Below are 26,769 nucleotides of genomic sequence, written 5' to 3'. Positions count from 1 at the left end.
AGTTTCAGAAAAGTCGTGGGTTTTCTAAAAAGTGAGTTTAAATCTGTTTTGACCCCTAAAATATTCTTGAAGAGAATTCTGCGATTTAGGTCGCAGGCAGAGATTATGTTGATGCTGGGAATTCTGTCTGCCAACATTACATTTCAGACTTTGGCCTGGCAGAAATCGTATGTAATTTATCTCTGCTTAAGACTTACTGCCTGAGCATCCCAAAAGCAAACATAAAATTTCCATAATAATAAATCATAAGCGTAGAGTTCTTGTTTAAAAAATCGAGAAATTGGAAGAAATCAGAATATTTCATGGTAAACACTAATGAGGGGACCACTTCTCAGTGATCGTTCTTACTATTTCAGGTTTTGCTGTCACGTCAAAAGTTGCAGCTGTAACGCCACAGGAGAAAGTGATCTTCCTTATCCAAAACAATCAAAGGTACGATCATTACATGGCGTGTATGGACCACGGCATGCGGGGAACTCTACTGAAGATGCCTCGGGTTCACAAACTTGTGTATTGTAAACAGTAACCGCTGGCACGGAGTGCTTTGCTGTGTCAGTATAATCTGTCAGCCTGCTGATTTCACATATCAAGCTCCGTAACACCGTGTCGACATAAATATGTCGTGCCTTAACTTTTTTAGAGTTAAAAGTTTTTTAAAATACTTTTCTCGCCCCCCCCATATATAGAGAGAAGGGTGTCTTTTAGTCCCCTTGCAGGGTCTGTTTACGTCTGCCTCTAGGCAGCAGCTTGTACTATGGCTAAGCAGAACAAGTGAGCAATCTTTCTGCTTTGGAGAATTTCGCCTCTCTTCTCCGAGGGAGAGTTTCTTGGCACTCCCCGCAGATCGAAGCTCCCTGCTGATCGATTATTTGATAATTGATTTTCCCCTCCACCAATGCACGGCTGGCTTTCGAAGACAAGCTCCTGATTGGACTGTGGCTCCTCCACTGCTGCCTACTGAGATTTGGGTGAGCTCATTTTGCAACATATCGCAGGGGGAGTTTTCTGAGGGACTCGGAGCTTAGGGGGTGGGGGGAGAGAAAAAAGCCCTTCTCACGGATCTCTGCTCTGAAAGATGTTGCATTTTTGAATCAACTACTGTCTGTGTGGAACATCTGCTCGTAGTTACACAGGCACCGAATAAGTTCTAGCAAATGAGCCCGGCTCATCCGAAGTGGGTTTTGGTCCTTTCGTTCTAAAGCTCAACTTCGCTCTGATAGATTTTACTTTCCTTGCTGGGAGTTAGTTGGGAAAAAAGACCGTTTGTTCTGAATACAAAAAAAAGGATGAAAGTCTTGCGGTTGTGGGGGAGGATTGCTGATCCTTTAGGGCACTGCCGTATAGCGAGGGTGTAAATACGAAGTAACCATTGCTATTAGACAAAGGAAATGGCCATTAAACTCAGAGACTAGCCGGCACTAGCCGGCAGAGTGGCGTGGATTGCTGCGTATGACATTAGCTGAGCGAGAGAGAAAACGTATCAGACACCACTCCTGTGTTCTGTCTTCCTGCCCTTGATCTTGCCAATCACTTCAGCAATAGCACTCGCCATAAAAACAAGCCAGTGTCCAGAAGCAGATGCTCTGGGTCATCTAGTTTTGTTCTAACATTTAGAAACGCTGGAGTACTAGCAGTGCTTGCAGGACTCTGGGAAGAAGGATGGATATTGTATCTGTGACCATTGCTCCTCTCTTCTTCGCATAACTCGTGTGAGCCATCTCAGATCTTTCGCAAAGGCTGCAAACAATTACCCCAAAAATGTCCCCATTCGGTGTGAAAAGGGGACAGCAACAAATCCTGCCCCCTGCAAAACAAAACAAACAAAAAAAAAAAAATCCCAGCCCTGCAATACCCCGTAATTTGGCCGGCAGCAATAAACTCAACTTACAGGGAGCTCTTAAAATAGCTAATAGCCCAGCCACACACCAGAATTACAATCTATTTTAGTAACTGTAACCCTGTGTGTGTGTGTGTGTTGTTAATTGAACGCTTCTGCGGCTCGCACAGCCTCTTCGCTTGCATCTCACCCAACCCACCCCTGCGCTGGGAGCCGAGTTGATGCAGCCCAGTGCATTGTGTAAGACGCGACCTGTTATGGCCACCACTACTTCCGGGTTCCAGCATTCTGGTCCAAATCCACCTCTCCGCCTGTGCAACACACACTTTACACACGCACGGGGGACTTGCAGCAGGCAGCATCGATCGTGGCTCCTTTAAGACAAACTCAGACAGACATTTTTAACCCTCTTCCTCTAGCCTCTCCCGCTGCAAAGGGGGAAAGGGAGCGCGCGAGCGAGATCTGGTTAGGAATTAGGACTGATTCAAGAGCAAGCCAGCGCTTAGACCTCCGTGCATTTGAATATTAACATTTGAGGTGTCCAGAGCACTGGAAGTACACACAGCGGATCATCATCATTCATTCACCACCTTGACAACCTCGCCTTTGATTGACAGCTGGAGTGGCAAAAAGCCATGAGACTTGGTAGTTGGGTTTGAGGGGCACTTTTTTTTTTAACCAAAAAAAAAAAACTGATTTGGGGAAAGGATATTTGCTTTCTCCCCGCTGCTGTCTTGGAAACGAAAGAGGGAGAGTGAGAGAAAGAAAGAAAGAGAAGGAGCGCGAGTCTCTCTCTTTTTTTTTAATGCTGAATTATTGTATCGTTGCTTTGAGATCCAGTAAGCTGAAGATTTTCCTCGATTGCTCATATTGCTGGCGACTCTAAGGGATTTTTGCATTTTGGGGGGTTTGGGGGAGAGTTTGCGTTTGTTTCTTTTCACACTGGCCTTAAAGAGGATATATTAGAAGTTGAAGTAGGAAGGGAGCAAGCCAGGCCGATGGCGCAAAGGGTACGTATTAAAAAAAAATGGAATTTAAATGTGAAATAATATTGAAACGTGGCTAACAGAGACGCTGCGAAAAAGTTTTTTCCCCACCTCTTCTTTAGCTCAAACCTATATATATATTGTCAATGTCTTGATTCTGTCAATTCCTATCACATACATCTCACTGAAAAGGCAAACTTTCTGTAAAGTAATGACATACTGCCATGTAACTGAAAATACAAGTGTATGTATTTATCAGTATTACAGATATACTGCTAAGAATACAATGTCGTTTTTAAGTCACCAGTGTTTAAAATATTTAACTAACGTGTCTTTGAACATTTTAATATGTTAGTGATGACATACATCTTCACTTTTCAAAGTTAACTTATTAAATTTTAAGTAAACATAACTTTTTGCCATCACAAATGTGCTGTGCTGTAGTCAGACCTTCATTTTAAAATAGTTGCATATTTAAATTTGAAGTAGGCAGAAATAATATGCACATATATTTATTATTACTATTTTGGATGCAATACTAATTTTTCTAGACTTATCAGATAAATTGAAATGCGATGAAAATATTCTGAGGGTCAATTACAATGTAACAAATAGAGTTTTTAAAAGAAAAACGACATAACATTATGTTTGTTTGCAATAATTTGTGTACGGTCCCTCAAAGTACAGTTTGTAAAAGAAAGTTGCTGTACTGACAGACGTGCCTTTACTCTTTCAGTTCAAGCAATTCTCCGTGTTTTTTTAAAACAACTTATTCACACTTTTGCTTTTAATAGGTTAAAAGTGGCAGTTTTCCCTTATCCTTAAATACCACTTTAACTTTCGGTTCTTAATGTTTAACAAAGAATATACTTAAAATTCAAAACTTTCAGTAGCACATGCACACATCTGCAGCAAATCGACATTAAAGTAGCTTGTACATAATAGCTGTAAACCAAAAATTGACTCTTTTGTTATTAAACTTTGGATAACATCAGATCATTGATACTTGTGTACTTCCCTTCCTAACAGTGGGAAGGTTTAAAACAGGATATCTTAAAACTAATTAACTGCTTTAACTCACGTTTTCCCTCCACATGGGAATTCCAGATTTTCAAATTGTGCTGCAATCATTAGAAAAAATGTATCAGCTTTGGTCTTGCATCTAAACTGGTGCTTTACATTTTTGTTAAAGAGAGTTTAATTTATAATTTAAACATTAGAAAATGCTTCACACTGGGACAATTTACACACACAGACACACAGAGAAATACCTTAAACCAGGAGCCGGTATTAATTCACATGTTAATAATAAGTGTCCTCATTTTAACTTTTGCTGTGGAGACATAGTGAAGCAGGCAACTTTTCAGCAACGTGTTTATTTTGAGCGTCACTCCAAAGCACCCTACGCTGCGTTTAGCTACTTCCCTCCACAAGGATGCTTTTCAAGGATCCAGAATTAATCTGTTTTGAGGGCCTATGGGGGAAATGTATTTTTACGGATCTTCGCCCTCTCCCCTCTTTTTTTTTTTTTTTTTGGTTCTGTTTATTTTAAATTCATAGATTTACCACTGCCCAATCCATGTGCTGGAGCTTCACCAAGTGAAAGACTGTGGAACGGCTACGACTGGCCTTCTGACCCTTTTTTCTTTGTCTGTCATGCAGTACGACGATTTACCCCATTACGGTGGGATGGATGGAGTAGGGATCCCCACCACCATGTATGGGGATCCTCACGCCGCCAGATCCATGCAGCCTGTTCACCATCTGAATCACGGTCCTCCGCTGCATTCTCATCAATACCCGCATACTGCTCACACCAACGCCATGCCTCCCAGTATGGGTTCCTCTGTCAATGACGCTTTAAAGAGAGATAAAGATGCCATTTATGGGTAGGTAAAGCTGGCATCGGGTTTATTAGTTAAGATATGATTATTCCCTTATTTCCCTAGCTGGCGAAGGCAGAAGTAAAAGTCATTGAACCTCAGATTGTAGGTAAATTCTTGTGACTCGGGCTACCATTATAATTGCATGCACATTTTTGGGTGGATTTAAAGTTTTCTTTGCATCACATTATGCTCGGCATATGATTCTCCAGTAAAGAAGATTTACTTTCTATGAGGGCTTGAAACGGATAAACGTCATCCATAGGTAGTATTCAGTTCAAATATTATAACTTGCCGTGTGTGTGAGTGCGTGTGTGTGTGTATGTGTACACGGAAAGACACTTGGTTGCATAAACATGGACTATTATGTGGTTTTGATCACAACTTTTAAATATAAAAGACCTAAACTGTGAGCTTAAAGAAAATTAGTCATTAGTGTTGTGATCAAAAGGAAAGATTTCCGTGGTACAACCTGCTTTGGGAGGTAAATCGTTTGGAAGAGTTTAGAAAGAATATCTTGAACTGTTCCATTCTGAATAAAACTTTTTAGCTTTGTTAATATATAATGCTGTATTAAGTACAAAAATTCGTTTTTTTTTTCTTTGAGATGTACACTGTTTTGTAGCAGCATTGGAGGCATCTCAATGCGGTAACTTATAAAACAGTTTCTAGGCCATTGCATTTGGAACTGATGGGTTACGTTGCTCTGCGGATATCTTTAAAAACAGTTCGCGCATATTAAGTTGAAGTGAACTTTAAGATGCCGTTTCCCCATCTCGCTGAGAACAGCGAGCTTTGAAGCAAAACCATCCCATTATCCAGTTTCTTTATCTCATTATCCCAGATCTGTAGGATTGGTTTAAAACTCCATTCCGGATTCTCTGGAATAGTTATGAAACCTGGAAATTGAACGCATTTTGTAATCAAATAAAATAAAATATTACATTTTCAGTTGAGCTTTGATAGCTAGTAAATGACTTTAAACTTGTCCTTAAAAGTTACTCCAGCTGGCAAAAATCAAAGCACTTGGCTTATACGTTTCTAAGGCCGTTATCATCGTGCAATATTATACAGCAAAAAGAGGGGTGAGCAGCGCCTCTATTGAGTAACTTGCGGGCGGGGTGGGGGGATGATGACCCAAATAAAAGCGTGCTCTGCCAACTGAAGTGAATGTAAATGGATCGCTGGATCGCTTGTGCTACCCGAATTGGGGCATCTCACTGGCAGTTTGGCTGGTCTTCGAAGTTAACAGCTCTCATTTTGAACGTTGTCATGACCGATGCCAAGGGGGATTTGCACGTTCCACACCCGAGTCCAAAGAGCTGGGGTTTGCCTGGTTTTTTTTTAAATCCAGACAGTCTTCAACTTGAAGGGGAGCTAAACCAAAATAATAAGAATTAAAAAAAAAAAGAGGAAAGGAAAGTTAATTCAAAATGGCTGCTGGAACCGCTTTGGTTTTATTCATAGCAAATGTTAACAATTTCTCTGGCCAAATATGCTGAAGCGATCATCAGATACAATCCATGGCTCAGGGCCTTCGACTTCAGGTCTCTCGGTTGAAGGGTAGGTGAGCTATGATTGGGGGAGGGGGTGCAGCTGGGGTGGTGGTAGTGGGCTTGCTAAAAGATCACCTTGGCTGTTCCTCCCCTACTTATTCTGGGACTAACCATTGTCTTGTTTGTGACCATTGTATTTTCTTTCAGACACCCCCTGTTCCCTCTTTTAGCACTGATTTTTGAGAAATGTGAATTAGCTACATGCACTCCCCGGGAGCCCGGGGTAGCGGGAGGCGATGTTTGCTCCTCAGAGTCTTTCAATGAAGACATAGCAGTGTTCGCCAAACAGGTCAGCAAAACCGTACTGGGGGGGAAAAACCTGTAACATAACAAGAAAACAAGTCTCCCTTAAAAAAACCCACATTCATAGCCTCCCCTTCCATACTGCCAGAAATAAATCAATATAGTCTCGATTGTACCGTCTCAATAAATAAATAAAGAATATATATATTTTAAACTTTGATTGTAGGGATGTGCAGCTCACGCAAGATGGAGCGTAGCTAGATAGATGTAACTAATACTAAGGTCTGTGGGTATTTTCAGTGCATTTGATTCATTTGTTTAAGTGTTTATATGATGTACTAAATCTAACAGTCAGAGCTTTGAAGGAAAGGTTACATAGTGGACCCGACAGTGTAATGAAGCAAGCAATAATAACCTCTGCTTTTTTCTGTTTCCATATTTCAAATCTTTTTTTCCCTCCCCTTTCTTATATTTAGATCCGAGCAGAAAAACCCCTATTTTCCTCTAATCCTGAACTGGATAACTTGGTAAGAGTTAACAGCGCTCTCTTTTATTTCTCTGTCCTCTGGGGAGAGGTGGTTCTAGGCTTTGACAAGGATTTGGGGCTCTAAATGGGAATTTTCTCGCGTGGATCTTTTTAATTATAAGTCATGCAGTGTGGGATTTCCGTGTTAAGTAAAATCACATCACGAGGTACATTAAAGCCCCATCCAAAGGAGAGTTTGGGGTCTTTATGGCAGATTTGCCTGCCTAAGCGGTGCATGGATTTATCTACGAATGTGTCAGAGTACTTGAGGTCTCCCTATATCCCCCTGCACCTTTAAAATAGCTTTATGGGAAACGTAAACAGTGACTATGGATAGAGATGAATAGTTTAAGTAACCGACCTAAAATGAAGTCAAGTTTTTTTTTAAGGATAAACAAATACTTTGCCTCTGCATTAGGAATATTTTCTGCTAGTTTGCAAAGCGAGGGTCAGACGATGTTGCAATAGATTGCACTTTTTGAAGGAGATGTTTACGATCCGTATAATTTAGCTACTTCATTGCAATAGGATTTTTTGTTAACTCTAGCTCGCTTCTTGTTAAACAGCGTACAAAGCCACTGCTATTAAGTTTTAGTGTTATTGCCATAAATCAAAACAACTTTTTTATTTACTACTACTACTGGCTACTAAAAAAAAAGTGAAGTTATAGACTACAGCAGGGGCAGCTATGGGGAGATACTGAAACTCAGGGATGAGATAGATGCCCGTGTTGTTTGTGTCTTTGCAGATGATTCAAGCCATACAAGTATTAAGGTTTCATCTATTGGAATTAGAGAAGGTAATTTTTTTTCTCCCTTCCTCCTACGTTTCAGTATTGCTGAAGTTCAAGCTTCTGGTAAATTTGCATAAATGTCTTTCTGTCTGGTAATTAGTGTCAAGACCAATCTTAGCGTCCATTTCTCTTCGCAGTTTAATTACAATTCCAGCCTCTAAAACCTGGCTCACAAACGACCCGGCCTTGTGTTCATGTTAATACCTTGCTGGCTTTGTATAAATAGTTGTAGTTCTGTGTATTGCAGATGATATTCTGAATGTTGTTTGTTTGTTTCAGCCACGCCTTGGAGATTGATTGTTTTTGGTGAAGGTGCTTTGTTTAGTTTCAGTTAGTTTGGTCGAGATTTTTTTTAAGAGCCATCTGCCGGTCACAGTCAGGGCACAGATTGTCCTGTAACATTTTGCAGAGACAAAGCAGGGTTAATAATTGTGTCAGTTTCTTGATTCTGTGAATGCTGTGCACCTCTAAGCTAAAAGAGAATATGCAGGCTTAATTCTGTTTCCCTCCCTATTCTGGATATCTCAGCAATAATAGCATTATTATTAATAATAATAATTAATAGCAATATGAACGCAATGTAATTCAAACTAACATTCAGTTGAACGCACGTTCAGGTTTCCAGTGGATTTTTATATGTAATTGACAGCTGGCCTACAAGAGAATCCCCTTTCTCCAATAAATAAACATTTCGAGAGGTTTTTAAATGGTCGAAAAGTTTCTTTAGAACCCCCAGCCATTTTATCTAACCATCACAGGCAAGTTGTTTTCACTGTACATGAAAGATGTTAAAATATGCCCATTAATATTGGAAACTCAAGAACAAATATATTACAGTGATTTGGGGTTTAAGATCGTGGATGCCTATAATGTATTTCAGTATAGTGCATCCAGTTGGTTTTTTTTTTAAATCCCTTTCTCTTTTCATACTATTTGGAAAGGTTTTATGATAAAATAGCTGGTTGAAATTAAATAGTTTACCTTAAATGTCACCCATGCAGGTCACCTCTCTCATGGCCACAGCTCCGGGAGCAGATGAATTTAACACGGGTGTTGAATATGTTGTAGCCTGTGAATCATCTTGTCACTGTCAATTTTCTGGGATATCTCTATTTTGCGAGAAAAGAAAGTTATTCCTAATTCTGGATGTGTCCAGAGGTCTCCGGGGGATAATTGCTGTGTGTTCCCCCCATTTAGAACTTTTGATGTCACAAGGCTGGGGGAAGAGTTGGTTGATTGCACTTGTCAATTTCACTTATGTACTCCTGATTATATTTTCATTTTTTTTACGTCTGTCATAATGTAGGTACACGAATTATGTGACAATTTCTGCCACCGGTATATTAGCTGTTTGAAAGGAAAAATGCCAATCGATTTGGTGATAGACGATAGAGAAGGCGGATCAAAATCAGACAGTGAAGACATAACAAGATCAGCAAATCTAACAGATCAGGTATGATGATCTCTCCAGTGTTGCACACGCTGAAATTTGTATGCAGATCGCTTGCTGGGTCACTACGCCTCCTTTTATTATTTGCATATGATTAAGTCCCTTTTAGATAAATTTCCATCGAAATGAAAATTTTTGAATAATGTGGCTATTATTGCTTCATTAAGGCTTGCTCCCGGATTCGACCTGGCGAGATGAGCTTGTAAAAGCATTGCCTGCAAACTTGACCTGTTTCTTGTCGCTTTTAATTTTTGTCTTTATTTTATTTACCCTTTATAATAATAGAAGCATTAGCCGTGAATTGCAGGCTTCTGGATGCTTGGAAAGGAATTGCTGAAGCCACTTAGAAAAATAATAATAAAATCCGAGATAGGTGGTCCAGGGAAGACAGAGAGTGTTTGAAATCTAGCAAATACTGGCTATTTTCCTCCTGTCTCTACGGTTCATTAGTCTGTCTTGTCAGTTTTCCTTGGCCGAGCGCTTTTAGACCTCAGTGAACATTGCTTTGTGCACAGCCTGCCTGCTGCAAGAGCGCCCATTTTATTTTACTTAATAGAAAAATAAAACCAGACCAAGGTTTTAATTTATTTTCATTGATCTTGTAAGTTTTTCAAACTGTCTCCTTTAGAAAAAAATACAGTTTAGTGGCTTTTAGGATGTCTGTGTTAAAGCTGGGATAGACCAAACCATAGAGGCTTCTACACCCAATGTGTGCATATAGTGACGACTTGTGTTAGCTGCTTTCCTTCACTGGCTTGTAGTGTGATTTTTTTTGGGTTAATTTCAAGAGGTCACCAAAGCCAAATCAAGCTTCTAAAACACTAACGTGGATGAGCCTTGGCGTTTTGAGCTCCTTGTTGTGAATTTTAATGTTTTAATGGTTGGTTGTTTATTACCAGAAATAGTATTTGGCTCAGGGGGAAAAAAAACCCAACAACTAAAAACTCTGATCTGGTTCCTATATACAATCCTAGGTGTAATGAGGCTGACTCTGGAGGCTTCCTTTTGTTAAAGCAAGGCGCAGTCAAGCGGACAGGAATTTTCTTAGCTGCTTTGCCATTATCAAGAACACTGTCAACCAGGAGTTATTTTATAGATTACTTACAAAAAGGTGCACTATACTTCATCTTTGGTATTAGCTCAGTTTTTTTTTATGTACGAGAAAGAAGCAAAGATTATCGGACTATTATTAATGTAGCGGTAGAACAGAAGAATGGTTTGACTAAAGGCATGAACTTGCAAGAAACCCAGTGTTTTTTAATTATACTGAGAATGTAAAAGCTTTCAACTATTTCTAAATGTTAGCATGACTCTCTCAGCTTTTGTAATGAGACATTGGAAACAAGATGGAAACATGGGCGCTGCTTCTGTCTGGCTGACTTGCATCCGACCTAACTGTTCTAACGTTTAAAATGAGGGAACTGTTAAATTCAGATCTAGATTAGGAAAACTCGGATAGCTGCTGTTGAATAAAAATTGTAATCCAACAAGTCTAACTAGAAAATGGGTTTCTAAAAGCTCTGGAGTGCTGGGTACATAAAGCTATTTGAGCAAATTACAAGAATCGCTTAGGGGCACGAAGGAAATCAACACTTTAATTGCTTCCAAAATGAAGATTTATACCCCCTTCTCCCAACGAATCATTATTTTATTAAAGTGAAAGCTAAAGAAATGAAGTTGTAGTTTGGGCTGGGTTTTTTTTTGTAAGGCTGAGGATTGATATAAATTCATTGCGCTCCCGTGGTAATATTCACCTTGTGCCCTCTTGTTAGTAATTTACCTTCAGTGTGTGGCTTGCAAAGATTGCAATATAGATAGCGAGGCCAAATTGTCTTAGGTTGGCCAAAACAAAAGTTCGTGCTTTTAACTTGGGAGTTGTGGTTTCACTGATTATGCGATAGGTGTGACATGTGAATGTGTCACCTCCGGATTGCCCCATTTGGTATGTATTTGCTTCAGAAAGTTGAAGTAGGTTGGAAGGGCAGGGGGATGCTTTCTGGTCTTTAATTCCCATCAGCGTTAGGCTGTGCAGAGAGGCTGTGGGAGGAAAGCGGCACACGTGTCTTTTGCCTTTCCTAGACGGAGTGCAGCTCAGAAGTTGCGAGGTTCCCACCACGGTGGGGCAGCGTCCGCGGGCGCTGGCCGGGAAGAAGAGTTCGATCGGGGCTGTGCTGCGCGTTAGGAACGGGGGAGGATGACACGAGAAGGGTCCTTCTCCCTTCGCCTGTGAATGTGGCCCAGCCAGTTTGAAACCCGTGTTGTTGTCTGCGTCAGGCTGTGCTGACAAATGCCGATCCCCTTCAGGTGTTCTGTGAGCTGGAGCGCCTAGTTATCTAATTAACCCCTCTGTCTCTAGAGCCCTGCCGAGGTTCGGTGGAGCCGCCTTTTGCCCGGCGCTTGGAAAGCTGTCCGCTCTTTGCGGCCACGAGACGGGCTCAGCCTCTGGCACCAGTGAGTTTCCTGGTGCGAGGAAATCCCCTTGGCCATTCTAGTGTTGCCACTAGAGTCAGGGGCCTGCCACTGCTGCATCCCCCTCGCTCCTGCCTACCGCGCTCCCTCCTCCGGAGACCTCCAAAGCCCGGGCGTGACATCCCTGGGACATGCTTGAGGGCTTGGGTCAGTGCCTGCGCCCTCTTCCGCTGGGCACTGGCTAACCGCCCCCCAGCACACGAGCCTTCCCTCCCCTCCCCTCCAGGCCCCGCGGCCGTGCTGCGGGGTTGGGGCTGCAGGCTGGAGAGGAGAGCGGCTGGGGGGCGGGGGTGCACTAGGACTACGGAGAGGAGAGGAAAGGGGAGGGGGCGCATTGTTGGAACTGGGGGCAGGCGGGTTGGAGAGTGCGTGTAGGGGGGCCCTGCGGGGGGAGAGGAGGGAGGGTGTGGGGCGCACGGGGCCCTGCGGGGGGAGAGGAGGGAGGGTGTGGGGCGCACTGGGCCCTGCGGGGGGAGAGGAAGGGGGGTTGGGGCGCACTGGGTCCTGCGGGGGGAGAGGAAGGGGGGTTTGGGGGCTCACTCGGCTCTGTGGTGGAAGAGGAAGGAGGGTTTGGGGCGCACTAGGCCCTGCCGGGGGAGAGGACGGAGAGTTTGGGGGCGCACGGGGCCCTGCGAGGGGAGAGGAAGGGGGGTTTGGGGCGCACTGGGTCCTGCGAGGGGAGAGGAAAGGGAGTTTGGGGCGCACTGGGTCCTGCGAGGGGAGAGGAAGGGAGGTTTGGGGCGCAACTGGCTCTGCGGGGGAAGAGGAAGGGGGGTTTGGGGCGCACTGGGCCCTGTGGGGGGAGTGGAAGGGGGGTTTGGGGCGCACCGGATCCTGCGGAGGGAGAGGAAGGGGGGTTTGGGGCGCACTGGGTCCTGCGAGGGGAGAGGAAGGGGATTTGGGGCGCACCGGATCCTGCGGGGGGAGAGGAAGGGGGGTTTGGGGCCGCACTGGGCCCTGTGTGGGGAGTGGAAGGGGGGTTTGAGGCGCAACTGGCCCTGCGGGGGAAGAGGAAGGGGGGTTTGGGGCGCACTAGGCCCTGCAGGGGGAGAGGACGGAGAGTTTGGGGGCGCACGGGGTCCTGCGGGGGGAGAGGAAGGGGGGTTTGGGGCGCACCGGATCCTGCGGGGGGAGAGGAAGGGGGGTTTGGGGCGCAACTGGCTCTGCGGAGGGAGAGGAAGGGGGGTTTGGGGCGCACCGGATCCTGCGGGGGGAGAGGAAGGGGGGTTTGAGGCCGCACTGGGTCCTGCGAGGGGAGTGGAAGGGGGGTTTGGGGCGCACTAGGCCCTGCAGGGGGAGAGGACGGAGAGTTTGGGGCGCACTGGGCCCTGTGGGGGGAGTGGAAGGGGGGTTTGGGGCGCAACTGGCTCTGTGGGGGGAGAGGAAGGGGGGTTTGGGGCGCACTGGGCCCTGTGGGGGGAGTGGAAGGGGGGTTTGGGGCGCAACTGGCTCTGTGGGGGGAGGGAAGGGGGGTTTGGGGGCGCACTGGGCCCTGTGGGGGGAGTGGAAGGGGGATTTGGGGCGCAACTGGCCCTGTGGGGGAAGAGGAAGGGGGGTTTGGGGGCGCACTGGGCCCTGCGGGGGGGGAGGAAGAAGGGGGTAAGTGGAGTCAGGAGGGGGCAAGCCTTGGGAACAGGGCCCGGTTCCTGCGGGGACCGCGCTAGCGGCGAGTGGGTGAAATGGAGCTAGGGGCCGCTGAGCGTTTGCCCAGCTCTGCCCGCCTGTCCCTGTGCGCTCGGGCAGCGAAACGCCGCTTCAGGAACCGGAGCGAGTTTGCGGCTGGACGCGCCAGTGGAAAAGGGAGGGAAGCGGGCGAGGTTCCCTCTCCCTCAGGCCGCGGGCTCTTTGCTGGCTTGCGCCTGTGGAGTGGGGGCTGCGCGCGGAAGAGGCGAAATCCCTCCTGTCCCCGGGAAGGTGATAAAAAGCAAACCCTTGAAATGCGCGTCCAGGGGCGAGCCTGCCTGGAGAGGTTAAAGACGAGCAGGGAAGCACACAGCGCTGGAGCCAGCCACCGTGCTGCTTGGGTTAATTATCCAATGGGGGACAAGGGAAATGGTTGGATTTAAAAGGTAAAAAAGTCATCGGGGGGCGTTTAGCTGCAAATTGGTGTGTGGGTCACTCAGCCCTGGCTCTCTATGCTCGCCCCCGGTGTGAGAGAAATAAGGGTCCGCACCCAATGCTCAGCACGGCCATACGGGACCCAATAGGCTGTTTGGGGGCTTGAGAAGCTGCAGCTCAGTTGTGGCTTAAACGAGGTCACTCTGAGATGCTGCGATGAGCGTATGGGGGCTATGACATACGTTCAGGCGATTTATTTTGTTTGTGCCTGGGGTGGCACTGTAAGGCAGCAAGATAGTAAAAGGGTCTCCTTGTCAGGGTGATTTTTAAGCGCAAGGACTTGGGGACATCTCTCTCACTTCCATTGAACTGGCTAGATGGGTGGGTGAAAAGGTTTTACTTCTGCCCTCCTGGTTTGTTTACAAAAGTTTCCAGCGCAGCAGCAGAATGGTTGGTGCTCAGATGTGAGATGATTAGATGGGAGTTACCGTCCAACTTCTTATTTTCGATGGTTGGGCTGGTTAGTTCTTGCTCTTATTCATGGAAACATGTCTAGAGAATCCAAGGGGGGGACTAGTTTTAGACCCGCAGTTCTTACTCTGGCTAATTAATTTCACTGGAAGTTTTTGCCCCAGTAAGAACTGCTGTATCTGGTCCTTAATGATTAGATATAAGGTGTTGACTGCTTGACACTGATCTGGATAATTAGGATGTGCCTCCAAGTTCATTTATTGGTCTGTACCTTTTGGAAATACAAGTTGTGCGCTGCTTTTGTTGCTGTTGTGGTTACTCCATGAGTAGGTTATATTGCCTGGTCAGTTTTGAATTCAGAAATTGAAGTACATATACTTTTGAGAGTAATAAATGAGTTAGTATGTAAAAGTTTTTATTATGGATTTAATTACATTTTCTTATACTGTGCAGTGTAAAGATTTTTTTTTAAATATTGTTTTTCTCCTATTTATTCTTTCCTTATAGGCCCCTCAGTGCTAGTGCTCTTAAGTCTCACCCTTAATGGACAGCTATGACACTAATGCTAGATTTTGCAAAGTAAAGTCCCATAACACTAACCATTGTTCGGTGATTTAACTAGCTCGGTGGCAATAGGTCACTAAAACATCCCTCTCCCACAAGAGTGACCCCATTGCCTGCTATTATGGAACCCGTAGAGTTGTTGTTTACCATTGTTATGATTCGCAGAGTAAAAGGCAGTTGTGTTTTTTCTTGGAAGAATTAAACTCAGAATCAGCAAGTACCCTTGTCTTTAAAAAACCTGGTTGAAGTATTATCTTAATCACACAACTTTCAAAATAAACCATTTAAAATCATTAACTCTCAAACATTTGCAGTTTAATGTTTTTAATGTTTGTTATAGCCCTAAAAGATTTAAAACCCAGCTGTTGCTTGGTGTTGGTAGGAAAATGATATAGTGCAACTCCACACTATAAAACAAAAGGGTGTCTGTAGTCGCATAATAGAAATTCAGTTTCTTAGTTTAACATATTTGGATTACCTATTATTACTATGGCTTGTCAGCTGTAAAGTTACTTCACCTTGGCTCTCAGGTACTATAACCTGAACTGTAAAAGATTATGACATTTACCTTGCAATAATGTGTATATAGGTACCTTTTATAAATCAGCTTTTTAAAAAGAACACAATATAAAAAAGAAGCTAACACAAATTCAAATAAAGTACTTTGGTAGTAAGTGATAGCTTTTATTGGGACAACAGTATTTTCTTATGTAAAATAAACTTGTTGAACAAATATAAAATACTAAAGTTTGATTAAATGACCATTTAATCATACACAAGCCAATTATGTATACAGAACATTTTAAAGGAAAGTTGGCAATCGGCCAAATTCCTATAAGGACTAGCAGGGAACTGATCAAAAAACGAACATGAAATAAGACTTCCTGTAAGAATGTCCATAATTCAACGTTATTTGACGCCACTGTCAGGGCAATTGTTGAAGGATAGTAAACTGATAGTAGAATCTCAGTCATTTTTGTTACAGTCTTAAATGTTTTCAACTGTGGCATTTTAGATGGTCTCTTTTGGATTGTACTTTGTCATATTTATAATAAAGCTACTGTTGTATTTATATTGTAATAGTTTAAAAATACGTATCTTTAAAGAATTTCTCTAAACAAAGGGCAGTTATGTAGTAGCTTTTTTCCAATTTGAAATATTATTAAAAGCAGCATTCTTTTACAAATGAGTTATAAAATAGGATCATTATATAGAGTATCTGATAGTTGTCAGGCTATCTAGGGCAAAGACACATTATGATTAAAATAATTCTCCAAAATATTTTGAATATATTAGTTTTAGTGTGTAGTAGATATCAAAGCAATGTGCCTTGGAAAAAATTAACTACTGAAATATGTTGTTGTATTTTTACCTTAGGTTAATTTTTGTGGTTAGCCTCAAATCATGGCTGTTAAAAGTCTACTTGAAGCTGAGACTGTTACTGTCTTTGATATACATTTGTACTCAGTTACTATAGTGATGGGCACCAATATAAAACAGATAGTAAATAAAATGCAAAATGTATATAACTGTATAATAAAAATTAAGGTAACCATAAAGATCTGACATGAACCCAATACATAATAATACTTTTAAAAAAGAGAAAGAAAGGAAGAAAAGAGAGAGAATATAATTTGTCACTCTGATTTGAAATTCCACACTGGGCCTGAGTACCCTTTTCTGCTCTTGTATAAATGATTTGTTGTAATATTTAGGAGCAGTTACAAAGTCTAATGGATGGATGGGACACGTTAATTACATCCAAGATCTGCTGGTGTATATTCAGAAATGTAATTGAAATGTTGTCTATCAAAATGAGACTTCATGTCATACACGCTAAGGCATCCAAATACTTTGTTAAATAGTGATGAGAATTAATATTTTTATTATTTAATGTATAGCTTCTTTCTAGATTTAAAAATCTTTTAGAAAAGAAAAATAGAGTACTAAGTGGCAATGATTGACCAGTTCATTTTGTGTAATGAACTTAAGGCCCAAGCCTTCCAACCCTAACTATTAAACATAATGCATACTATGTTCAGCGGTAAGAGTTTGCATGATCAGATCCAACTTCTTGTATAGTTTTATTTTTCAGAATTAAGCCATGTTTGCTATAAAAACTTAATTTGAAATCTTGATGAATTTGTTTATGCAACATTTCTAAATCAAATCCAGCCAAACTTCTTTCAAACTTTAAAAATATATGCATCTATTTTTAATCTTTATTATAAATTATTGTGAGCATACCAAGACGTGCCCTGGCAGACATGATCTCTCTCTCTGTGTTTGTATATATATATGTATGTGTGCGCACACACCCACATTATATTTCATGATAAAGTTACTACATTCACTGTCACTCAATGGTGCACACATACATTGTAGGGAGAAAAAAAGCTTTACATTATTTCTAACCTTCATAGCTGAGGGGTTGATTCTTCCCTCGATACTCATACACAGCTACCAATAAAGTTAATGGGATTTACGCACACACACTGAAGGGTGAACAGAGGGCTGAGTGAGCAATACTAGTGCTCTTGACTTAAAAAAAAACCAAATTACATCACACTCAATCAGAATGAGTAACTGTAGCTCTTACCAATAAATGCTGCTTTAAAAACAACTTAAAGTTTAATGAAAATCCCATAAAACTTATTTAACGTATGGAATCTTTTTCTGATTTCTTTTTTGTTCATTTGAAAAATTAGCAGAGTAAATATTTAAATTTTGTTAATATATTTTTTTCCTGTTTTTTAAATAAATGATGCATGCCAATTATGAAGACAGACGTTGTCTGTCTGGATATTTAAATTCTTGCACATTCTTAATTCCAACCTAGAAATAATATTATCTTTACAGATGATAGAATGCAATACAATTCAGTGCTATCTGTTACTCCAGGCATGTTAACTCTGTTTCTTTATGCTGGTAATTTATAACCAACATTGACTCCTATGGCAGTTTTCAAATTTAGTTTTGATATTGGTTTTTCTCCAAATGTAGCTGTATTCTAAGAAAGTAACTTAAATAGTTACTTGTAATAGTTTGCCTATTTTTTGTTTTTTTGTTTCTTTTAAACATATACTGATTAACTAGGTTGTGTCTATCTCACCATTAAGACCTGTAGCATGAATTAAAGATAACATGCTGGCTGTAACTTTGAATTTCCTTGTTTGTATTTATGTGCTCTTCTGTTTTCTTTTATTTTCCCCTAAAAGGAGAAAAAGCTTAACCCAAACTCAGGAACGTAATTGGAAGTTAAATTTTTGCAGTTCATTGTACTTAGGTCTGTCTGTCTGTCTGTCTGTCTGTCTTTCTTTCTTAATTTAGGTGTGATCACTGGAAAACCTCAGTTCAGCCTATCATGTCTAGTTAGGGTAGTTAGAGTCTGGCATCTGTTAGTGTGTGGATTCTTGACATGTTAGATCCATATCAGCTTCCTCAGACTCAACATGTCAAGTTTTCTTGTTGTGTGTTGCATTTTTTGGGGGCGGGGGTGGAAAAGGGGGGACATTAGCAGGTAAAGAGCAAGAAAGTGTTTTCAATCAAAGGCCTATGTGCTTTGCATATTATTCTGAATATGAATTAACATATACTATAGCCAAATATGCTTTTATGGCTGTAATTGCATTCTGGAAATAGAGGTTTATAATAATAGATCAACATAGTCTTAAAAAATATCCACTATTTTCAAAATTATTGTGACACTGTTTAAAATAGAAATTTGTCCTAACTATAGTTATAGAATTTTTTAAAAAATAAATTAAAACAAACAGGTAAAACTTATTCCATGAAGGCTGCCTTTTTCCTTCTAAAAGACAGGAAGTAAGAGAAATTAGGCAGGATCAAATTCATTTTTGATCAAACTCTGCCAACCTTACTTGTGATTAACCAGTGGAACAAGCTATCAAAGGAAGTGGTGGATTCTTCATTTCTTGAGGTTTTCAAATCAAGACTGGATGCCTTTCTGGGAGATATGCTTTAGCCAAACTCAGATTATTGGCCTCAATAAGGGAGTGATTGGGAGAAGTTTAACATCCTGTGATAAACAGGAGATCAGAGTAGAAAATCTACTTTCATCCTTAAACTATATGAATCTATGGGCTTGTCTGTACGAGGACTTTCAGGACTGGTCTACACTGAAAAAATTACGTTGGCATAGCTTCATCTCTCTGGGGTGTGTACTGACCTAATCCCTGGGGTACACAGAACTAGGTTGATGAGAGAATTCTTCTGTCAACCTACCTACCATCTCTTGGGCAGGTCGATTACATATAGCCAGAGGAGAGTCCTTCCTGTTGCCGTAATAAGTGTCTACACTGAAGAGCTACAGTGGCGCAGCTGTAGTGTTTTAAGTATAGATATAGCCTCCAATTTCATTTTAACTTTTAACTAAAGGTATCAAGTTTGAGTGTATTAAACCCCTGTGTAGATGCTCTCATTCAGAAGTGAAGTGGCCTTAATTCACTTCATCTTAATCCCCTTTGAAGAAAGATTAAGTTAAACCAAACTAAGGGCACTTTACTTCTGAATAAGAGTGTCCACACAAGGATTAATGTGCTTTAATTTCACACCTTCAACTTCACACCTTTTGTTAATTCATCTTTACTTTTCCAAATATCCCCATGTAGATATGCCCTGTGCTGAGTAGAGCTTTACTTTGCAAGTAGTCTGGGAACCTTACCTCAAAGGTACTACTCAGTGTGACTAAAGATGCCAGAATATAACCCTTTGCGAGTAAATGTGTATATATAAAGTATTTTTCAGGTAGGTCTGAAAAATACTTTATACTCTGTGTGTGTGTCTGTATTAGTAAGTATTTTTCAGGTAAAGGCAATTTTGTTTTCAAATTAAACTAAAATGTATAAATATATTCAAGTTATGTGATGCCAAGGAATTTCAGCTGGAATTAGATAAACTGCCCATCCTTTCTGAGCCACAGCGTACTCTAATTTCTGTTCCATTCCCTGCTGCTGTAGGAATACAGTGTGTCAACCCAAGCTCTGGAAGGCACTATGACTGAGGGATATCTCTGAGTCATAGTTTTTCCCTGTCTGCTTCCTTTCTCCTGCTTAGCTATGCTGGCCATTGAGTAGAGATGTTGGAGCCAAGGTCTCGCTTGTTCTCCACCCAATTGCTCTGGGGAGACAGTGAGCCGGAGAGTAAACCTGCCTGTTCTTATGTGTCTGGATTGAAGAGCCTCAACTGATGTAGCTAAAAAAGGGAACAGAGATTAGAGAGAGAGAGAATTTCTCAGTGAGGTAACCCAGATTATCTATCTTCTGTTGAAATTCCTGGATGCTGACTGACAATAAAAGAGAGAATTACAAACTGAAAACAGAGCTGCCTGAAAAATAATGCTAAAATGTATATTGAAAGCTACTTTAAAGTAAAAAGTTTCAAAGTTCAGTTGTTTTCTTCCTATCCTACTTTCTCTTGCTGTTGTTACCATGAAAATGGGATAAACTCAGACATGGACAGTTAAAGTATTTCAGCACTTTTATGAGCTTCTTAAATAATTTGTTTCAAATTGCTAGTACATTTTTTTTCTCTGTTTACCTATACCGTGCTTTACCTGGCTGGATCCACTGTGACAAAGTGAACAGGACTGTTGACATTAATAAACAATACGCTCAGAACTGTGTGTAGGGTTAACTGCTAGGAAAGGTTTTATTGGATGGAACACCTATAAATAACTACCTTTCACCCCAAATCACCAGGTTATTGTGTCCGCTTTTCAAAGAGATTTTGCATGAGAAAGTTTTCAGTGAACATAATACCTTTTTCATATACACACAATATATAATTATATTGACATGCTGTAGTTATACTTTTCAAACAGTTTCTTCGTGAAGTGTCCAGTCCAGTGCCCAGTGTAGCAAATAAAAATACTCCCATAGACATCAGTGAGCATTGGCTCTGGCCTTAATAGTTCATTTTCAGATCAAGACTTATTTTAATGTAAAGCAAATATGTGTGTAGGCCCTCTTTGCTGAAGTAACCAGGTCAACAGTGTTTCAGCAGTAGATGCTTAGATATTCGGTGGGTTAAAAGAACAGTCAATGATAAGTTTTTTAAAAAAAATATTAACAGTAAAGCAATGGCTGATGACATCACAGTTAATGTACTGTTTTCAAACACCTGAACAAAATGAAACACAGTGGTATTAAATCCTGCCATTCAGGGTTAATTTAAGTTCTTCTGCAAGCTTCTCTCATATGGATATGGTATAAATGCCCACTTATGCTCTGATTTAAATTCCTGGCCCTTAATAAAGAAAATTATTGTATTATGTATAAAAAGCTGCATTAATGCAATCTCCTGCCTTTATTTTAACTGTGAAATTTTAACTTTGAATTTTAATTGTATTATGTTTTTGCATTTACTTTTCTTTCATTTTTAAAAAGAAAAAAATGAATTTCTCATGCTATTTAATGCTGGCTTTTAAGCAGTTCCAATTCCAATGAGGCTTTGAAGTTGTTGAAGGAAAGGCAGAGGAAGAGTGAATTCAAACTTTTGCTATTACTATTGTTTGTTGGTAACTTTTTCAAGGCTGGGTTAACAGGAAAGTTACCTATGTTGTGATGGTTGGATCTGGGCAAATGGAAAAGATAGAAATTTACAGCTGAATTGTGACTCTCCCGGGGCATGTGGTTGGAGGGGAGATGGTGTGAGTAATCCAACCCCACTCTGCTAACTTAGGCCTTGTCTGCATTGGGCATTTCAGACAGCAATGTTAGCACAGACAGGCCGAGCTGAAATTTGCACCAGTACAGTTTTCACTGCTTAGAACCAGAGATCAGGGCAAATCACAGCATTGCCTGTCTATACTAGAAGTATGCAGCGAAGGAGAAAAGTCTTTAACTCCATCCTTGGTATCACACAACACCCACTCACTGTACTGTTAAAATCTATGGGGATTTCCCTTATTTATAGTGGCATATGAGGCAGCACCCTAGGGTAGCCAAGTGGCCCGTTTTCGACCAGAAAGTGCGGTTGAAAAGGGGACTCAACAGTGTCTGGTTACTGTGAGCAGGGGAGGCGCTGGGTCATAACTCATGCCAGCCCCTATTCAGCCAGGGCTGTCCCCTACTTGTGTAGGACAGCTGCAGCTCCCAGCCCTGGCTCTGCAGGCGAGTTTCCCCTGACCTGGGTGGTGAGTGGGAGGGGAAAATCAGTGAGAGACAGAGGGAAGGGGAAAGAGGAGTGGATGGGGGCGGGGCCTCAGGGATCGGGGAGGTTCCAGCACTCCTGCTGGAGTGTCCAATTTTTAAATATTGCCAAGTTGGCAACCCTAAGCACCACAGGTATGTTTTCTTAAATGTACAGCTATCACTAGCTGTGATCTCATCAGATCTCACAAGTTAAGGATTGGATATCGTCAATCCTTGGATAGGAGCGCTCTAAGGAAGACCCAGGTGCTACTGGAAGCAATGCTAGCAACTTAGTTAATCTTGCCTCTGATTCAGAATTGAGTCACTGTCTCAGCCTGATGCTAAGAAGCTGCTGCTGTAGGTACTGATTTTTGGAGGACACGTGAAATTGTGGTCTTGATCGTTCATGTTGTTAAACAATTCTGGGGTACCATGCAAAAGAGAGTCACTTTGTATAAGCAGTGGGTTGGTCAAATTCCAGTTTGGGTCAAGTGGCAAAATCTCGATTGCTTTCTCTCTTATTGCTCTTATGTGTTGTTACTGTGTGCTATTAAACAGTTCATGCATTCTGCCTTGGAGATGATTTCATTTCAATGGAGGGTGAGATTATGCTTTTATAGATGAAGAACCAAATTCTGACAATGATAGAGCCAAACGGCTTAATTTTTCCAGGTCTAAGAAGTAACACATACATGTGGACCATGACCCATTATATTTATGCATAGTTTTTGTCATTGAAAATCTGGAGGAGGTCCTCTCCATGACTTTTGTTAAGGGCCAGAATAAGGTGATGCTCATGTCCAGCAAGTGCAATAGCAGTGGTGTGGGGTTTTGTGCTGTTATGTTCAAGTGCCCAGTCAGGATTTGGCCCATAGTTTGTGTGGAATGATATGGAGACATACCTATGTGTCTTTGAGCACGCCACGTAACCACTCTATTCCTCAGTTTCTCCATCGATGAAAAGGGATTAACAGTACTCACTCAGGTTCATGGTGGGGGTGGGGGGCTTGTGTGGCTTAATGTTTGAAATCCTTACCTAAAGATGCTAAATGACTACAGTAATAGATTAAATGTTTAATTAATGTTAAATGTTTAATTATTGTACTGCTGGATTACAGTCAAGTTAACAAGAACTGTTCATTCACTCTGTGCACAGTTTAAACCTTTGAATAATATACCTGAAGCGAGGCAATTTTCATATATCTGATATCTTGGTATCACAGGTTATTTTGCTATATAGACACAGGGCATAAGTGTAGCTGGTTTATGTATGGGTATGCAAGGCAGGGATGGGGCAAGGAGAATCTTCTCATCTCATCTCTCTCCCCGCTGCACTTGTATTGCAAGAGCTGGTCATAGTGGCAGTCCTAGCACCCTCTTGAATGTAGGAGATGCTCCATATTAGTGTCATTGCCCGTTCTAGCTGCCTCAAAAGGGGCCAGGACCATGCTCTCATCTGTGCTGACTCATGCAATTACCCAGCATGGCAGGGGAGATATGCACTGCATCCAAGGAGAGTGGGGTGGAGTCCTTCTCTTCTCCTGAAGAATATTAAACATATTTTATATTTTGCATTGTAACTTAAATGAGTAAAATCAGCAATTGGCCAGGAAAATGAAACTCTAAAGACCAAACAAATGCGTAAATATCAATACCAAATGTAAATTTTGTTTTAGATACAAAGCAAAACCATTACTGCAAGTGATTTTTGTTGCAAATCATTATGAAGTTGAGCAGTTGACCTGCTAAAGGATTGGCCACAAGCGATGGAGAATCTGAATTGTGGAGATTCCAGTTTGTAAGCCCTCTGGAGATAAATGGACAGTGTGTTTTGGAATGCATGACTTCTAGAGTGCTTTGAAATGCAGTGCTGCTAGTCACCTTTATGCTTTCAAGGTCAGCAAAACATTTTGCCCTCAATATGGCATTTGACAGGTATGTAGTATAGCTTTGGACAGAGGCATAATGATAATCAATCATATTTGCTTTCATAACGATGGAATTACTGTATTTTTGAACAATCTGGAGATGAAATAGTTTTTTATTGCGTTCTGATCTATGATAACTGTCTTAAAATCATTTTATAATTGTGACATCAGCTCACAGTTCATGGCTGTAGTGTAACTATAATGAAATATGGCTTCTAATCAATAATGGCCAGATTCTGATATCTATACTCATGCTGAATAGGACATTAATCCATGAATAATCCCACTGATATCTATGAGATTATTCATGGATTAAAGTGCTACTCAGAGTGAGTAAGTATATCTGAGTTTGCCCCAAAGTTTGCAGTATGTAAAGTATTGTGATGTTGCAACCACACCTCCCATAATCATACTTTTTTATAACTTTTCTAAGAAAGATTGCAGTGCTAATTTAAAATGTGATGTCTTGTTACAGAAAATATCCAGGAGATTCTTTGGCAGCAGGTGGGGTGGGGTGGAGCGGTGGAAAGGGGAATAACAGAGAGAAGAAGGTAGATGTTCACATTGTGGATAAGCAGAAAGGTGTTTTTCCTTTTTTATAGTTTTGAATTAATCAGCACATGAAATACTTAACAGCAGAACTGTAATTGTCTTGACAGACATTGGGTCTGATGATCCAGAGTGGTGCTTAATACCCTTCATTCTTTCTGAACTTGTGTGTGATCAGCCCATCTCAAGACCAGGCACATTAAATTAGTGTTGTTGGCAGAACCCATGTGTGTGACTTCAAAAACATTGTCTGGAGTTGAGGTTTCTAGTAAGAAACTACTTTTCCTTGTGTTTGAAAAAAGGGCAGAGATTAACAGTATTCTCTACTGAAGATAGCTTTTCTCAAACTGAGGAGACAGTAGGTTTACACTATTGTAGGTTCCCCTCTAGCTGGAATTTCTACCTTAAAGTATATTATGTATGAGAGAGAAATCCTGCATCGTGATCAGCTGCACCAACAGGTCATACTATAATTGTTGTTTACCTCAGAGGTAATATTGAGGTATGGAGCAGTGTCAACCAATTGAAAGGCATATTGTGATTGATTTCGTTGCTCCACAGATTTCAGGGGTGTTGGTTAAAGCTACCCCACATTGCAGCCACATGGACTTACAGATGAAAGCAGAAATAAAACATAAGACTTAAACCTCTGCCCCTGAGCAGACCTTTGACTCCCTTACCACAACCACAAGAGGAACTTTTGGGTAGCCTCTGAGTCAATTTTTCGTCTCTCTTCCAAAAGAAAACTTGACAATGCACCATGACCATAGTGCTGTGAACAGTAGTGACCTTAAGATTTTGCAGTGGGCAATAAAGAATTCATAGAGGGTCTCAAAACTTTACTGAGTAGCTTTATGTACAGAGATGGGGATGGGAGTGGCCTCTGGTTCAAGAGTAGAGTCAACTGCCTGTGATGGAATCTGTGCATAGGAAAGAGCGCACACACATACGTACATCTTCCAAGGTCTTTAAAATAAGGTGGAGGTCTGGACCTTGAGACTCCATCTGATAGAGGTTTGTTTGTGTATTTTGGTTATCTCTGGCCTCCCTCCCCCCCGCTAGTTTTTTAACTTTAATGCCCTAAGTAGCCACATAAGTACTCAGAGTTCCTCTCCCTGCTAATCTTACAGCGATGTAGGACTAATAAGTACAATAACAGAAAAGAGCAGAAATAAATTTGCTAATTTAAAAATCATCTTTCTTTGCTTATCAGTCTTCCATTGGTTTCTCTTCTTTCACATCCCACCCATTTGGTTTATTGCTATTTTCTTTTCTTTTCTCATTTATGCCTGCTGTTCTTTATTTTTTATTCTTTCCTTTCTTTGAAAAGCACCATCTCCTCATTCTTGCTTTCATAGTCACCCCATTCTTGACCCAGCTGTCCTTTCGCTGTCTTTCCCTTGTCACATTCTCTTCTTTGTCAAATCCTAGGCCCATTGTAATAAGTGGCAAAACTCTCATTGACTTCCAGGGCCAGGACTTCATCCTCTATCTTGCTTGCTCTCACCTGTGTACATTTTCTATCCACCATCTTTCGTCTGTTTCTCTTTCATAATAACATTCTATTTATATAGCACTTTCAGTGTTGCAACACTGTGATATATACATGTTAGAGAGTGGTGATATCCTATTTTTAAATAAGAGGTAACTTAAATAGGAAGATTGTGACTTGACCAAGACTACAGATGCATCCCTGTCAGAGCAAGGATCAGTATTCAGGAGCCCCAGGGTGCTTTCTGCTTCTTAGTCGAGTAGGCCTTGTCACCTCTGTTAAGTTTCCCTTTGTGGCAAAGTTATACTGGCTGTGCAGCTTAATTTTAGGCTTGCCTCTCCAGTGTATCCCATTTTGAGGAATATTATTCATTTTAGTCTTCAAGTTACCTCCATTCCATACGAACTTGGTCTCCTCTTGCTCCTTCTGTTAAAATTGCTAGCATCTGAAATAGTCACAAAACTAGTTAAATAGAAAAGTTGTTTACACCAAAGGAGGGAATCTCAAAGCATTTTATGTTTCCTGCATCAATCATTATTTTGTCCCCCTCATTTTTGGTCTTTATCACACATTACATTTCCCAGTTGGTCTTGGCAAGTTGAAAGGTACGGCTGTGGTTTGCCAGTTGGCAGCCTGAGCCCCATAAAAAGCTGCTCAGATAGCACAATCATCAACTAGTCTGGGGTCCTCCCAGAAAATCAAAAGACTTGTGGTTGTGGTTTTCATGGTCCCCAAACGCCAGCACTTGGCAACTGTATGGAGGACAGAATAAATAATGATTTTTTTTAAAGTAAAAAATCATCAAAACAA

At 41.3% G+C, this 26,769-nt stretch overlaps 1 protein-coding gene across 2 annotated transcripts in view; it reads left to right on the top strand.

Annotated features, from left to right (window-relative positions):
* Nucleotides 1-2,031: 2,031 nt before the first annotated feature.
* The window catches only part of MEIS1 (Meis homeobox 1), a 130,944-nt gene continuing 106,206 nt past the window's right edge, over nucleotides 2,032-26,769 (top strand). Inside the window, exons 1-6 of one of the 2 annotated variants that reach the window (XM_030557885.1) lie at nucleotides 2,032-2,847; nucleotides 4,486-4,712; nucleotides 6,410-6,551; nucleotides 6,982-7,032; nucleotides 7,780-7,830; nucleotides 9,131-9,277. In XM_030557885.1, coding sequence (XP_030413745.1) covers nucleotides 2,836-2,847; nucleotides 4,486-4,712; nucleotides 6,410-6,551; nucleotides 6,982-7,032; nucleotides 7,780-7,830; nucleotides 9,131-9,277 — 630 coding nt within the window. In that variant the 5' untranslated portion in view covers nucleotides 2,032-2,835. The remainder of the gene's footprint in view (nucleotides 2,848-4,485; nucleotides 4,713-6,409; nucleotides 6,552-6,981; nucleotides 7,033-7,779; nucleotides 7,831-9,130; nucleotides 9,278-26,769) is intronic. The other variant, XM_030557884.1, reaches the window with a different exon arrangement.

This window comes from Gopherus evgoodei, chromosome 3, assembly GCF_007399415.2.
Source record: "Gopherus evgoodei ecotype Sinaloan lineage chromosome 3, rGopEvg1_v1.p, whole genome shotgun sequence".
NCBI lineage: Eukaryota > Metazoa > Chordata > Testudines > Testudinidae > Gopherus > Gopherus evgoodei.
The sequence above is the reverse complement of the archived record's forward strand: the minus strand, read 5'-3'. Positions and strand labels throughout refer to the sequence as shown.